Genomic DNA, 16,700 nt, shown 5'->3' with positions numbered 1-16,700 from the left:
CATTTGATCTTCATGTGGCACAAACCATTCAAAAAGTTCATAAGAAAATGGGAACCTTATACAGGCACAAAAACTCTCTCACAGCAAAAGCACAGATCATGCTAGCTCAAACTCACCTCCTATCAACACTTACTTATGCTGCACCAATCCTAACCCACACTAAAAAATCAGATCTGGATAAGTTAGTCATGCTACAACAAAATAGCTTAATTTGCCAACAATTCTGCCTTTAGAACCTGCAAGTGCCAAGTACTAAAAGAAATTCAATGGCTTGAATTTCCTAACTTACTAACTTGCCAACAACTCACCTATGTCTTTAACATCAAAAACCACCCAGACAAAACTCCAGCCCTCAGTCAGCTAATAACCTCCTCTACTGCCCTCTACGCTCATCCAATAAACCCCTCTTCAGTGTTACTACTGCTAAAAACACTGCAGGAAAGGCCCTTTATTCCCACATCATAGCTAAAAAAATGGAACAATCTCCCCACCAATATAACCTCCACAACAACAAATACAAACTTCAAAAAATTACTCAAATCACATCTCAGGACATCTTGGATTTGCCCTTGTATCACTTGACAATCTCTATAGCTTCTCTTCTACCAAACTACTCCAGTCTAAAATACACACTATTCTATTCACATGGAAATACTGACTCTTGTAATATACCAAACTGTTCTTTGTGCTCCTTTCTGTGCATACTTACTAAAACGTAAGCAGTACATACTACCCTTGTAAAAAATATTTGACTGTAATTTTAGTCCGGCAAAGGCTGTTAACTATTTGTGAATTAATTTCTGAATATATCTGTCTGAACCTTTGTAAATATTATTCAAAGTGTATCTCAGTCCTACAATGCCTGTTAGCTATCGTTAACAAGTTTTGAACATCTCTTCTTGTAAATAAGTTTCTGTATTACCAGGCTGTACATTTCTCATTGTATAAAAGTCGTCTTAATTGTGGAGCTTTTCTCCCCAGGCCTCCACTGAAAATTGACCTAGTCCAGCTGGTTTTCCCGGTAAACAAATGTAAAATAAATGATGTTATGTTTTTATTCCTTTTTTGTTTTTTGTTGTATATTAGAGGGAGTATGATGTGGTATATCACACATCCTAGGTGAGAGAATGAGCAGTCTGCACTGTTCAGTAGGCTCAAGTATAATACCCATTTAGATTACGTTCTAGCTCACCCACTATGAAAGCTACCACTCGTTAGTAATTTAGGGGGCCTAATGTCCATAAAAGGCTGTTCATTTACATCCCAGACTTCTCAAACTGTCATTTCCCAGTGAGTAATGAAACATTCAACCACTTACTATTAATTCTGGGTATCAAATGTATCCTCTACTTAATTCATCTCATATATTGTCTTCTTTGTGCACACTCAAACCGGTACATAAAAAGTTCTTAATCTTTATTTCCCTATTTATGAATCTGTAAATATCTGCACACACAATTTCAATGTCATGAGTGCCAGCAGAAACAGCAGATTGTGTTTAATTTTCCACTAAAGAGTGTTTAATTATCTTCATGAATTAAAATCTCAGTAGCAAACTAGTTTCTGAAAAATAGTGTTCAAGTGAAATGAGATGAACACTATTTGGCACTTTATCACTTTCTGCCAGACTTGTCATACCACTACTAATTTTTTATTCCAGTCACCCCATATCTGGGCTTCTGAGCAGTGCATTTAATCAAAATCTTTTGCTAGCAATGTTGTTGCCATTTATGCATGACTGTATCTAATGCCCTTCTAATATATTTTGATCAAATCCTAGAGGGTTTTTTTTCTTCAGGTTCTTCATACATTGCCATGGCAAATCCTTGTGGTTGACTCTACCCTGCATATCTTCTATTATCTACTCTTCCATATTATTCCCATTCAAGACAGATACTTGGCATCTCCATATTCATAAAGTATATGCACACCTGCAGACTAGTAGTCCAGCATAACTCATCAGAGATACTTCAGGTACAACTAACAATGGGTAAGATGGGGGCACACTGTGTAGGTGAGCTATGTGTCTAGAAGGTTCATCCTGGGGATCACTCCAGTGGTTCTATTTGATAGAGGCACCAGGAAAAATGGCATCATGATGCCAGGGCACTTCTGGGGGCTAGGCTTGTAAAGGCTCCAGGGCCGTTGGACTAGTACACACCTATGAACCTATTAATAAGTTACACTGCTTTTGATCTAAACTGAATTGGACACAATACACCATTTAACATGAGCTATTTTCATGTTGCCAAAGGTAACAACAAATATGTGAAGCAATGCAAAAGCTCTACCTATGTATAGTTAATTTAAGTTGGTTCTATGTATGTGAGTGATGTCTCAACCTTCTCTGTTTGGAACTCTGCTGAAAATGGTGCTTCACAATGGGACCTTTCAAGGTAGTTCATGAAATAAGTTAATGAATGAATAAATGATGCAGAATCATAACATTGTTTTATTTTTTGAATAAACCTTGTGGTAGCCATGTAAAACCAAACTGTCCACATATTGTATAGTACTTGGGCTAATTTAAGACTATGTGATAGAAACTACAAATTAATTTCAGTTATAATATACTTAAAGACATTGTCCTGAGTAGACATGGTGTACTTAACCAAGTACTGACAATGAGCTTGCAGTCAAATTGTTTCTGCTGTTAATGGCTAAGACCTCAAGCAATCAGATATAGAACACTGTGCAGTACAGGCACAAACATATAAAAGGAACCAGGTTGAATGTTGATGCAAAGTATCATAGTACCTTCGAATGCAGCTTATAAGAATAGTTACAAAAGTGATGATGAATCTTTAATTTTATTTTGATTTTGCTCTTAAAAATTAGCATAAGAATATATCCTTTAGTGTCGGTGTGCACCAAAGGCTGAAAGCAAATATAGTGAGGGTCATTCTATGAGCCTCTGTCGATAGATGAAAGTGTGGTTATCCTTGCATTAAAGTTGCAAAAACTTAAGTGACATGCCTGGCAGCAAAATGATGCAATGTTGAGCATGGGTACAAAACCATCAACAGAAAAATGTCTGTGTTTTTTTTTTTAAATAAGTACAGTTTGAACAGCAACATTCCATAATAACTGCATCCAGCTTCAGACTATAGAACAATATCTTGATTGATTCAAGTCAGCATTATATAAATTATACAATGAAACCCAAGTTTTCAGAAACATGCATGATGATTGGAAAAAAGGAGCATACCCATTTTAAACTGAACAGTACTCATAGAAAAACACCTATCACATTATGACACAAGTAAGATGCAAACTCAACTAATCTTGACTGCAATACTTAGTCTAACACCTTGAAAAACTGCACAATCTAAAAAGGGAAAGAACAATTGTATACTGGCTAAATCAATACTGGTATGTAAACTGCTTTCCTTTAGTCATTCCACACAAGAGCAGTTTCAAATACACAAATAGAGAATGCAGTGTTAAACTCACAAATGAACATAAAAGTTTACTAATACAATTTAGTTGCTAAATTTAATCTGCCTGTCCTGACTGGAAAACATAATCTGAGTTCAAAAACAAAAATCATTTGCCAACACTCAAAAGATGTACAGTTATATAAATAAAGTAAAACTGGAAAAGTATTGTTTGCGCAATAAAATGGAATTGAGCACAAGGATGCACATTTGTTTATGCGTGCACACACACAAAATCAGCTTAATAAAGCACTCCAATTATTGATAAACCAAGCATTACCCATGCCCAGTCAAGGATCACTGCTAAATTAAGTGCAACAAACGTAGTGCTGTTGAACAAAACAGCAACATTCATTACTTTGAATTATAATATGTATGTTGATTATGTGGCTTACTTGCTGCTATGAATTTATAATCTTGTGAGAATTATAATTAGGTATTCAAGTCATTCAACATATTTAATTCACATTTTTTGCAGTCTGTTGCATTGCAATTAAGGTACAACTTAAGGAAGTTATGTCATCTTAATTGTTTCAACTTCACAAGGCAGTCCATTTAGAAAACATCTCTGTTTTCAATAAATTTTCTGTAGCATAACATGAAATAGTTAAAACTGGTATACTGATGCATAATGAAACAGCAAGTAACCTTGGAGAATATTGTCACACTGTTAGTTAATTCACCATCATGCTCAAAGGCTGTTAAAGCACTGCTTGCTTATTTCATGCAGTATATTGTGTCTTACCTGGGGGACAGTTTTGCCTCTTCCAGGAGTTTCCTGAATTCTTCTTTAGCTTGAAGTAATTTACTCCTTTTCTCCTTGTATTCTTCTCGTATCCTGGTCTTCACAAACTGTTCGAATACCTTTAGTGTAGGAAAGACATTAACACTTTTAATTGCATTGAATGTACACTAAAAACTTTTATTATCATTAATTTTTAAATGTCTGCAAATATTCTAACATTAAAAAGTAACCTATATCCATGCTCAAATGTTTTATATATGAATACAAACCTAAATTATGTATAGACACACACAGACAATTACACAAATGCCATGTGTGTAGTAGCTGCATGACGCATGCATTTGCTTTAATAAGACTCACTGTCATCATTGACTGAGATGATGTACTTAATGGCAGTTGCTACCCTTTTAGAAATACAAATTGAAAACACATCTAATGTACAGTAGTATTCAAATGATTTGAAGTTCTTTCACCATAAAGTGCATATCAAGTCCCAGTTTTAACAAGGAACCATTGCTCTGTTTTGAAGACATATTTTTCAAGTACTGTAAAATCTCCAGTTACAGCTAAACATAGCAATTACTTGCTCCCACACATAAATTATGTAACATTTATTTTTCTACAATTAATGTAGAAAGGAGATGGTTAATAGTTATTAGACTGATGCAGATATATTTTGATATATATACAGCTGAGACAAGTGATGACTTGTTTTTTATTTTGCAAATTACACATCCATTCTAAATATATCTTAAGAAAATTATGGAGTACTGACTATAAGTAGAGGTCATTTTTCTATGGCTATAGAAATGAAATCCCATTTTTCTGAGCTGAAATTCAAAACAAACTTATAGTTGAGGGTATAAATGTAATTTTAGTCATTACCATTGTTTCATTTAAATGCAATTGCACTTACAAATCAGCAAAATTAAAACATTCCTCCCTATATAGAACAGAATAAGGCAAACTGACAGTTTTGCAAATAATGAATAGAAGAAATAAAGGATAAAGTAAATGCCCGTCCTGACTTAAAATGCAAAATTCCTCAAAACCACTTGATTTTTCCAGTAGGCAAAAAACTCTGATTCCACAATTATGCATTATTTTTTCTGGATGAAATGCAACATTTTTTGTCCTTAATAGCAACAAGAAACTGAAAATGCATTATCTTCACATGTGAGAGATTAAAGGCTGTGCCTTTTTTTTTTACTAAAATTTGAACATTTAAAGGAGCAATATAGAGATTTAAGTATTTTACTGACAATTCTTGGTGTTGCTGCCTCAACATACAATTATTCTAGGATACCTCCTAAACATTTTAGTAAATGCATCCACTCTTGAATTTCCACTGGCAAATGTGTACATTTATGTGCAATACAAAGACGTATATGTTTATACATACATTTAATACTGCCTTGAATGTTCAGCCATGGTAGTTTTAAGATAATGTATTCCAAGTGAAAAAGTTTCAACTCTCTTAAAAATTTAATATTTATATGCTTGTTATATGTTTTAAATTGTGATTACTTTGTTCTCGGGTTGTGGTTAAAATGTACTTGGAGCCTGGACATCTTTCAGGTTGACAAGTACTGGCATCATCCCTCATTTGACTTAAGTTGTAAATTTATTTTTTTTTCCTTGCCAGACCATCACTAATCACTCATCTTGTGTGGTAACTAAATATTATGGACTCCCTAAATTATGATCGAAGACACATTCTTTCGAATGCGTCTTAATCGAACTTGAAAGCACGAAATGGCAAAATACCGAAATGGCATATAAGCGAATTCTTTCCCTGGGAAGGAAATTGCTTGGCCGCCTTTATTTTGCCATTTTCATCACTGTAGTGTGATCTCAGAGTTGGTATATTTTAGTAGGGGTGTGTGGGGGCACAGCCCCCCATGTCAGGGGTGTAAGGAGTGAAGCCCTCCACTTTATGTAATGTTTTAAAGTTTTTTTTTTTTTTTTTTTTTGGAACAGTGATTTTTTTTTTTCCCCTGGGAAAAAAGTTGCTGTTCTAAGTGTTCAGGATTGTAAGCTTTCACTTACATGGAGTCAATAAATCAGCATTCACTTTTTTATGCATTCGCTGATTTAATATAGACCCGCATTATGTACATATTATTGTATATTAACTTGGGAAGATAAGTAAAAGAGCAAATTTCCAATTTTCCTTGGTGCTTACAGTTTATTAATTTGTTTTGCAGTCTTCCAGTGTGTATATACTGAGGTAGTTCAGATTAATATTTTTTTAAACTGCAGGATGAGGCAGATCACAAATTAGCCCATTATGAAATTATATTCTGCTTATACTATAATCATTAAGGGAGTCTTTGTTGTATAAGGAATAGTTCAGATATTAAAAGGAAGATAATTTTGCTGGAGCTTATTTTGGTCCAGCCAGGACAGCCAGACAGTTTTTATTTTCTTCTTTATTTAGCATTACAGTAACATTACACTTTATTTTCTATAATTAATATAAACTACAAATAAGAAACATGCAAATGTAAAAAACATTATTCAAACAAGTCCTTTCACACCAAAACTCGAAATATTTCAAGAAATAAAGTATAGAACATTAGACCTCATTGCATTTAAATAGCATCCTTTGACATTAAAAAGAGATTATGATATTAAATTGTAAAGCAAAATCAATGCCTAAGGCACTTCTTACTCAGAACAGACTTTAGGCTTATAACACTAAGATTTAGATGTATAGTTGCATTTAATTTGGTTATCCATTCATATTCATTACTACTATAATCAATAGTGTCAAAAGTATAAAGTCACCACCTTTCAAACTCATATTTATCGCTTGCAACATAAATTTATAATGTATTCAAGGCACCCTTATGAATGATGTTTCCCTAAAGCTTTGAAAGTTCAATTTTTGTCAGACATGTTAAATCTCCTCTCTAAAATGCCTATTATGTTTTCCAACATAAAAACTAATACACTTTGTACCCATAGCCACATATTATAAATGCAGTCTGAATATCTGGGCACATTATACTTCTTTCCTGTCAGAGTATGTTTTAAAAAATGTTGTAAAATAGGACTACAAAAATTGGAGTCCTTATAGTAGTAAGTACCAAGTTCTTCTCGAGACTGAAGCTTGACATCAAGGGTGCATAAAGCACAACTGCGTTTTAAATGTAGTTTCTTAAATGTGAAATGTGGTGAATCTCCTACCATCTTATTCTGCACCTGGATCATCAGCTAAAATTGGTCAATATCTCTTGTATCACAGTAGACATTTACATCCCATGCATAAGTCATCGGAAGTCTATTTACAATTCTCTTTATTCTATGCGCAGCAACCGTATGATTAAAACTATGACTGAAGAAAGGTTTTGTTCTTCCAGTCCTTTCATTTTACTTGCACTGCATTCACTTCTTCTGTTGATGTGTCCTGAATATCTATACGTTACATAAATATATTCCTACTAGTTAAATGAACACCTTTCAAGTGTCCTTTAAAGACTTTTCTGTACATGCTGGATGCCTTCATGGGGGGGTGGCATGCAAAGGGCTGGCAGTAGAGTACATCCCCACACTTCCCTAATCTGTGCTGTCTCCTAGCAGCTCTGCCCCATCCTAAGGCACAAGTTCTACTCTCCCAATGCTACAACAGAGAGTTAACACTACATAGACTCCAATCCAGCTCATGCAATCCTCTCTACCCCTCAGGAGAGACAAACAGGTCACACCTCTCAATTCTTTCCTGTCCCTGCCATTCTCCTCCAGGTCTGGAGCCATGAATTGTGCCTCAGCCACCTTGGTCACCATCAGATCTCTATTCATCTGTGCCACAGAACAAGGCTTAACGTAGTTTTAATGAGGGATGTCCCTTATGGACAGAGGCAGTCTGTAAAATGACTCGGGGCTCCAACACCCAAAGATTTACTACCCTGATACTACACCATCCCATATCTGGGGAATTAAGATAATACTGTCATATCCTGGGTATTATGAGCTATGTTTGTAAAGGATCTTGTGCCTTCACCTATGGATCTCTGAAAGCAAATTATTGTTAAAACTGGACTCCATTGTCATCTTCCTGCTTCTACTATTTCTTAGCTTTTTCATTTAACAAATTCTCAGTCTTTTTAGTTATGACACACAAAACTTCTAAATGCTAACTTAAAATTATTTACTACCTTATGCTGAAATTATCTGGCTGCATTCCACTGCATACTAAGCAAAACCATTATTTATATCTGTTAGATATTCTCCATGTCTGCTTAAAAATGTACTGTCTAAAGCAACTGACTATGTTGCCTACATAAAAGGCTTTGAAATACAGCTGCATATATTGTTTTTGGGGTAAAAATAACAGGGCACTTGTACAAATAATAGCCATCTCTGAACTGCAGGGAGGAATCTGCCAAGTCTCAAAATATATGAATTATTACAAGTTATAAGCCTCGTCTACAATCTCATACTTTAGAGGCTAGACCTTGCAGTACATTTGAGCTGGTATACTCCATCTGCAGGCTGAAGGCCCACGAAAAGGGGCAAGGTGTTTGAGGTGCAAAGGGTTGTATACTCCTTACCAGTCCCATTCCAGTTCAGTGAAAGAAAAAAATTGACGGGGAAGTCTGTTGAAATATTGTATTTAATAGTTGCTGCTTAGATAAAGAATGAGACACAGAAGCATTAGAACCAATGGCATGACCGTAGTGTTGGCAGCACTAGGGAGGAAGCCCCCCCCCCCCCACCGATGGTGAGGACAAGGAACTGGGACAAATGAGTGATTAGCTTCATATACCTCAAGCCCTTCCTATGTAGAGGGACTTGCAGCAGAGGATAACTGTTAACTTACTTTGTGGTGTTGATGAACAAGTTCATAGGAGAAATGTAATGGCTATGGTATGACCAGAATTTGTATAAAAAAATACAAAGCCATGGATAAGTCCCTGTAATGGGAATTGAAAAATCTCTAAATGTGCATTAGTACCCTAAGCAAACCTCAGTTGTTCATAATGGACTCATTGAAGAGGAGGCAGCTTTCCAGCAACTGCTTGACTATCAGTGCAAGAAAATGCCAATAGACATCCTGCAGTTTTTCATATCAGTGCTCCCACTATGAGGATCCACCAGTAGTGAGCTGCTGGCATCAAGCATCACCCCTCGGTTATGTGGTAGACAAAAAGACAATCAGGCTTCTCATTAGGGGGACTCAGTGGGCCCTAGGGGAGAGAGAGCTCAGAAGGGGACCAGGCTTCTCATTATGGGGACTCAGTGGGCCCTAGGAGAGAGAGGAGAGAGAGCTCAGAAGGGGACCAGGCTTCTCATTAGGGGGACTCAGTGGGCCCTAGGAGAGAGAGAGCTCAGAAGGGGACCAGGCTTCTCATTAGGGGAACTCAGTGGGCCCTAGGAGAGAGGGCTCAGAAGGGAACCAGGCTTCTCTTTAGAGGGACCCAGTGGGCCCTAGGGGAGAGAGCTCAGAAGGGACTAGTAAACTTCACCAATCCTAGTGGCTGGACCCCTAGACAGGGTGGAATATTTAAAGTTGAATATCTGAGAGAGATCTTGAGAAGATACTTCACTGAAGAGGTATTTGTCTGCCAACAGTGAATATATGCATTCTCATAATAAATTGTAGTTAGTAAACATCTATGAACTTATCCTTAAAACAAGCTTGGGGTACCGAACTGGTCATATATTTGGAAGTCACAATTGTGCTTAATAGGGCTTCTTGTGGTTGCTAGCCTATCATTTATCTATAAGCCCAAGTTGACTGAAATGTTTTTGGAAAATAATTTTTTATTTTTGAGACTGAAATTTATTTACAAAATACATGGGTTGCAATGGACACAGCAAGCATGAATAGCTATGCTTACTTTTTTCTAGCAGACTGGGAATGCACTTTCTTTTTACTTGTATGACGTCTTTTTTAAAGAGTGTATTGCCTGTTATTTTATATTTTTAAATTATATGCTTTTCGTATGGAATGGTAGCAGTGACACTTTGGAACTTTTTTATGTAGTATTTATATACTACTACTACAGAGTTCCAGGAATTATCGGTGAAAAATTTATCATGTAGTATTGATTATTTTTAGATGTCACCATCTCACAGGCTATGGATGTTGATCTTTTACAAATTTTTTAGTCATGTAAGAAAAATATGTTCTCATCTAGTACCACCGGTTGTATTTCAGTATTGATTGGAAGAAAAAGAAAACAATCAAATCACCCCTGACAGCTGTCACCTTACTCATGGAGAATGAATGGGATAGTTTACAAGGGGGGGCTGATGACTTAGTGGAAGAACATGTGTGGGGTTGGGAGTAATGCTGCTGTGTATCATAAATAGCTTCCTGTATAAGGTTTCTGAATTCTTTACTCGGACTAAAACGTTCTTGCATGAAATGTTTTTTTGTGTGAGATAAGTAAATAGTTTACATTTTTAAAGTCATATAATTATTCAGTTTGGTGTTTGTTTTTCCCATTATGATATTTCTTTCTTGACAGGAATATTTGGTCTCTTGTATTTCACTTCCAGCCAAAACATTGGCAGTGAAGATCAAATTGTACTATACCCCTTTGGTTATTCCAAAAGTAATTTTCTTGCATGTGTCAAAATAATAAAGTACTGTTTTTCTATCAGGCGGTCAAGCAAAGCAGCTTTATGTTGAAGTTAGTATTGTTATAGATTTTTTATTTCTTCTTGCATCTAGTTTAATCAAAAGAAACTAACCTATTCTCCTAAAATTTCAAAAGCATCATAGTCCTATTGTTATCTTTTTCAGTACATGGCCAAATAGACTTTGATATGACCAGTTAATCTATTTTTGGTGTAGTATAATCTTCACGGTACTTTCTAGGATGTCAGGTTCTCTTTGGATGATGGCATACTTTGTAGTTTGAAAACCTGGGTATGTTACATTAAACAATGCTCATTATTATATTTATCCAATTTGCAAAGACTACTTGACTGGCTATATCCTGCCATACTACAGGAAGTTTGGACTGCAGGAATCACTGGTTAAAAAAATGAAAATAAGCCAAATAAACTATGCACTGTACCACAACAGGTGTGCTCTCTCCAGCCATATCTGATTTAACAATATAACCAAAGGTCTTATTTTTAGAGTATGCAACTTGCTATAAATTACACTAGATCAATTCATAAAACACTGAGTAAATGAAAAAAGACCTAAAAAAACAGGTGATAAAACATGCAGAGTCCAAGACAACCCTGAAACATGCAAATCAATCTAAAATCATTGGTTCTGCAGGGGGCCAAGTCTCTTAACCTGTTGTCAGGACCAGTGCTTTCCACACCCCTGATGCCTATATATGTCTATGAACACAAAATAGCAAAAAAAGTGCATATTATATTCTATTCCTGACTTTAACAGTAATCTTTCACCAGTATGACTGTCTTAATCAGTGTTTTGAGATAGACTATAATCAGCTTGCATATATCACCACACACACACCTCTCTCTCTGTGTGTATGTATATCTATGTATGTATATATATAGGTTCATAGGTAGGTACTAGGCTATCAGCCCTAGGGCCTATACAAGCCTAGCCATATAGATTCCCTGGCTTAAGCCACCCAGAAAATTTATTTTCCTGTGCCCCTCTCGAGTAGAGCCACAGAAGTGATCCCCAGGGTAAAGTTCCCATTTCCTATCCAATTCTCCAGATTTCTCTTAAAAAGGGCCAATGAGGTGCTCTGTTTGACATGAATGGGCAGCTTGTTCCAGAGTATGGGAAGTGTCTGGGACAGGAACCTATCCCTCCTGCAAGTTCTGTTTATTGTGGTGACAAGGTTTAGGTCCCTGAACCATGTGGCCCAAAGGGATTGGGATTTTTTGTTTTAAGTTTAGCATGTCCAACAGCTCAGGGTTTGACATGGCTTTGTATGTTAGGCAGAGATTGCCTCTGAGTAGGCGATATGCGATGGAGTAGAGCTAGAGTTTCTTAAGACGATCAATATAGGGCATCTGTTTGAGGCCGGTGATCCTCTCTGTGAGGTATTTCTGCAGTCTTTCCAGTTGCTGCAAATGTCTTGTGAGGTACATCCCAAACAGGGTATTGTACTCTATAGTAGGTCTAATGAGGGCTGAGTAGAGGGGGACAATGACCTCTTTTTTTCCAGATGAGAAACCTTTTGTGATGAGATGTGCCATGTAGAAGGATTTCCGGACTACTGAGGTGATGTGGTTATCAAAGGAAAGACTACTGTCTACTTATGTTCCTAGGTCTCGTGTTACACTTTGTGTTGAGTGGACTACCGCCTATGTGGTAGCTCATTGGCACAGGGTTTTTTTCCAAAGGGGATGACTATGCATTTTTTAACATTGAGCTTGAGGCCGTGGCTTTGACACCAGGCATCTGTCTCAGTGAGGCCCTTTTGTAAAATGTCCACATCATTAGGGGATTCAATAATCACTCCCAGTTTGCAGTCATCTGTGAAATTTCTTGGCCATAAGCCCTTTGCATTGGCCTGTACTTCAGAGAAGTAGATGCTGAGCAGGAGGGGACCCAGGACTGAACCCTGTGGTACTCCACTTGTCACTGGTCTGGAGTCAGATTTGGAATTGGCTACTTTCACAATGTGGGTTCTGTCAGTGAGCCAGTTGGCACCCCATCGCATGACATAGGGGTTTATGCCCAGTATTGTGAGTTTATCAATGATACCAGAGTGGGGATGGTGTCAAAGGCCTTGGTGAGATCTAGGTAGGCTGCGTGAATCACCTTACCCTCGTTTACGGCTTTGGTGACTGCTTCAAAAAAGCCCGTCAGGTTTAGGAGACATGGTCTACCGTTCACAAACCCAAACTGGGTGGGATCAAGAGTTTGCAGGTTACTTGTGTCTTTGTATATAAGTTCCATGATAATATGCCCCATGGCCTTGCAGATCAGACTGATGGGTTGGTAGTTCTCGGGGTCCATGGTGGATCCTCCTTTGTGGAGTTGGATCACCCTAGCTGTGCGCCATTCAGTAGGCACAAAGCCTGTAGTGGGGCTATGATTGAACATGGTACTTGGGTGGGGTGCCAGTTCATTTTGTAGTACATGCAGGACACAGCCTGTTGTCAGGTCCCATAGATGCTGTATTCTTGGCTTTGGCGAGTGCACTTTTCACCTGTGTGGCTGTGATTACAGGGACTTGGCATTCATCCGGTATAGAGATGGACCCTTTAGGGGCTGAGAGAGGGGTGAAATTTGCACTGAATCTATCTGCCAGGATGTTGGCAATATCAGCTGGTTCGGTATGTTTAGTGCCATTGTGCTGTAACTCAGAGCAGATCTGAGTGTTGCCATTGAGATTCTTGACATAACTATGGAATGCCTTGTGGTTGTCTTTAGAATCTCTGGTGATTTTGTTCTCGGTACTAGCTTTGGAGGATTTTATGAGGGATCTCAGCTTCATACTGAGGCTGATAAGGGAGTTTTTCCAATCATGGCATTTTACTCTCTTTTTGCAGTAGTTTCTTCCTTCTGTTCTAGAGTTTAATGGCATGGGACCACCAGACTGGCTTCTTTTTTTGGAGGATAGTGTCTTGGTTCTATTTGGAATGGCATGGTCCAGGCACTCGTGTGTGTGTGTGTGTTCATACAGTGCATTGATGTAGGATTCAACAGTCATACTAGTGCTTTCTGTCTGCATGGGTGTGGTGAAATTAGCCACTTCTGTCTTAAGAAGTGTGAAGTTAGCTGTGAAGAAGGTTTTACGGTGGTTTCCTTAATAGGGGTGGGGGCAGGATGTGGATGTCTAGGGTGATTAGCTTATGGTTGGATCTGAGCAATGAGGGCCTGACCTCTGGTGTGGAGCACCGGTCACCCATGTTAGTAATGACCAGGTCTCTGCTATTGCTGCCCCTGGTGAGGGTCTGGATAAGTTGATCCATGGCATTGGAATTAATGAATTACAAAAAATACTGAGCAAATGTGTTGGTACATGAGTAGTTTTTCCAGTTAAGAGCAGGGTAGTTGAAGTCTCCCAGTATGAGGGTGTTGGATTGTACCTTAATATTTTCCAGTATGTTAAGAATAGTGGAGTGGGAGTCTTGGGACATGGTGGGGGGTCTGTAGCAAGCTACAGTTTGGATTGCAGTCTTGCCCAATGTTAGTTGCCCCTGGAGAATTTTAGATGCATTATGTCTGGCAACTAGGCTGGGGGTGTGGATATTCTTGGTGAATATTGACATGCCTCTGCCTCTGGTGTTTCAGTCCAGGTTAGATGGCCAATGGTGTAGTATGAATTGTAGCCTGGTATTGCAGGGGTGCTATCTGGAGCCTTGAACCAGGTCTTTATCACTGCACAGATGTTAATGTTCTCCATTTTAAGGAGTGCTTCAAGTGAGTGCATTTTGAAGTTTGGGCTTCTAGCATCGAGTAGCATTACCCTCCGATTTTGCTTGGTTGTACCTGTTACAGTGGTAATTTTGTCATTTGAACCTTTCTAAAAAAAGCACTATAGGGGTGGCAAGACCCTTAGCCAGCATCCGGAAACCCAGTGGCGACAGTTGCAGGCTATCTCTAGCAAAGCATCGAGGCCTGTCGATCATGTCATCCCAGGCTGACAGATAATGGATCCCCTTAGAATGACACCAGACGTTTAGCCAATTGTTGAAGTCAATCACTTTGTCCTTGCACTGAGGTATCATTCTGGGTGATGGCAGGATGCTACTCAGGGCTAGGGGTCATACCTGCCTGGTCTACAAGATCTGAGAACTTCTCCATGTCTCTCTTCATGTAGTCCAGGGAGGTACATCTCAGGTCGTTCACTCCAATATGAATGACAGAGTCATATTTGCACTCATTGTGGAGTGACCTGAGGTCTATGTTAGAAGACTGAGTGTTCAAAGACTTGAAATTCATATGGTCGAGACCATATGATCGATTTCCAAAAACTTGAACTTCAAAAACATTTTTACATTTGTGTAGGAGGGCAAGCTCCCCTGTATTCCACATGTGCACCCCCACAACCCCTGCAAATTACATACATCAACTAAAAGCTCACACTAGTGGAGAAAAGGGTAAGTTTCCCAATCAAAAGCTTCAGTTTTTCAAATACTCAATCATATAGTCTCGACCATGTGAATTTCCAGTTTGTGAAAACTCTCTCATCTGATAAGTACTTATATGTATATATATATATATATATATATATATATATATGTGTGTGTGTGTGTGTATATATATATATATATATATATATATATATATATATATATATATATATATATAAAAAACACACACACACTTGTGTGTATAGATCTGTATGTGTATATGGGTGACCTACAGTTTGTCTATCTCTTTATCTAATGACAAGTTGCAGAAAAAAGCTATCTGGTTTAACTGATGATCTTCAGTACATTTTACCAGTTAAAACCCTCCAAACAGGACAAACTGAAAAACAAACTAAAAGGATGGAGAAGAATTTGGAGCAAAATAACCACAGTAAAAACTTTTATTAACGTTAAGCACGTTCGTCCTTTAATAAATTGGACTTCTTCAGAACAAAATAATCCAAATTCACACATCTTATATAGAATCTGATCAAGCCCATAAATTAACACCTCATTTACATGCATAATTAAATAACTAGGAATTAAAACCTTCAAACCAACTTACGTGCCCACATCCCATAATCAGCCCACACTAGGGCTAGTCAGTCCAGAACAATAAGCAATGATTGTTAAAAATCAATACAAATTTGTTAAAAATAATACAAAAAACATTTTTTCTCATTCTCCCACTACTTTAAGATCAGCGTGTATGCATGAGTCTACTTCACTTGACAGAAAATTCATTTGACAATTTCATTTGACTGAGACCAAAATACCTAATTTTCAAAATACTGAAAACTCATTTGACTGAATCTCATTTCACTGAAAGCTTACAATGTCAATGTTGAATTTCAAAATACTAAATTTTAAACCATAGACATGCACACTTGCAACAGCAGTGACTAACTCTTTCTGAACTTAAGAACTACTTACTTACCCTCTTAACATAAACCGAATGATATTAAACCAAACTAGATGGGGTGCGATGGCCCCCCAACTATATATACTTTACTCCAGGATCGCACTACAGTGGGGAAAAGGGCATATACCTTTTACTTACCTTACTGTACTCTGCACGCTGCCACTACTTCTAGGAATGCTCCAAACATATGCCATATTACTTTAGATACTTCCCATAAAAATGTAGAGAGACATACCCCCATTTAGAAACACTACAACACTACTTTTTACATGACTATCATTATTCTGACAGTCAGAATTTTAAGTTACAGTAATTCTTTTCCTCACAAGCAAGTCAAAGGTGAAGGGAAATCCACACAATGTCTGTGGCTTAAAATTCAGTGAAATGAGGTTCAGTTAAATGTGTTCTCAGTATTTTGAAAATTAGGTATTTTGGCCTCTGCCAAATGAAATTCTGTCAAATGACTTTTCTGTCACGTGAAGTAGATCCACACATATATATATATATATATATATATATATATATATATATATATATATATAAAATGTGTAAAAAATGC

General features: G+C 37.4%; 1 protein-coding gene across 1 annotated transcript in view; it reads right to left on the bottom strand.

Moving 5' to 3' along the window:
• Window positions 1–16,700, bottom strand: part of TCERG1L (transcription elongation regulator 1 like) — a 2,969,407-nt gene that overhangs the window by 238,058 nt on the left and 2,714,649 nt on the right. The window contains exon 13 of the mRNA XM_044056336.1: window positions 4,183–4,301. Within this exon, the coding sequence (XP_043912271.1) occupies window positions 4,183–4,301 (119 nt within the window). The remainder of the gene's footprint in view (window positions 1–4,182; window positions 4,302–16,700) is intronic.

The sequence above is a fragment of the Protopterus annectens genome, chromosome 14.part0, assembly GCF_019279795.1.
Source record: "Protopterus annectens isolate FY-2018-M chromosome 14.part0, PAN1.0, whole genome shotgun sequence".
Lineage (NCBI taxonomy): Eukaryota > Metazoa > Chordata > Ceratodontiformes > Protopteridae > Protopterus > Protopterus annectens.
This window is presented reverse-complemented; position numbering and strand designations above follow the sequence as displayed.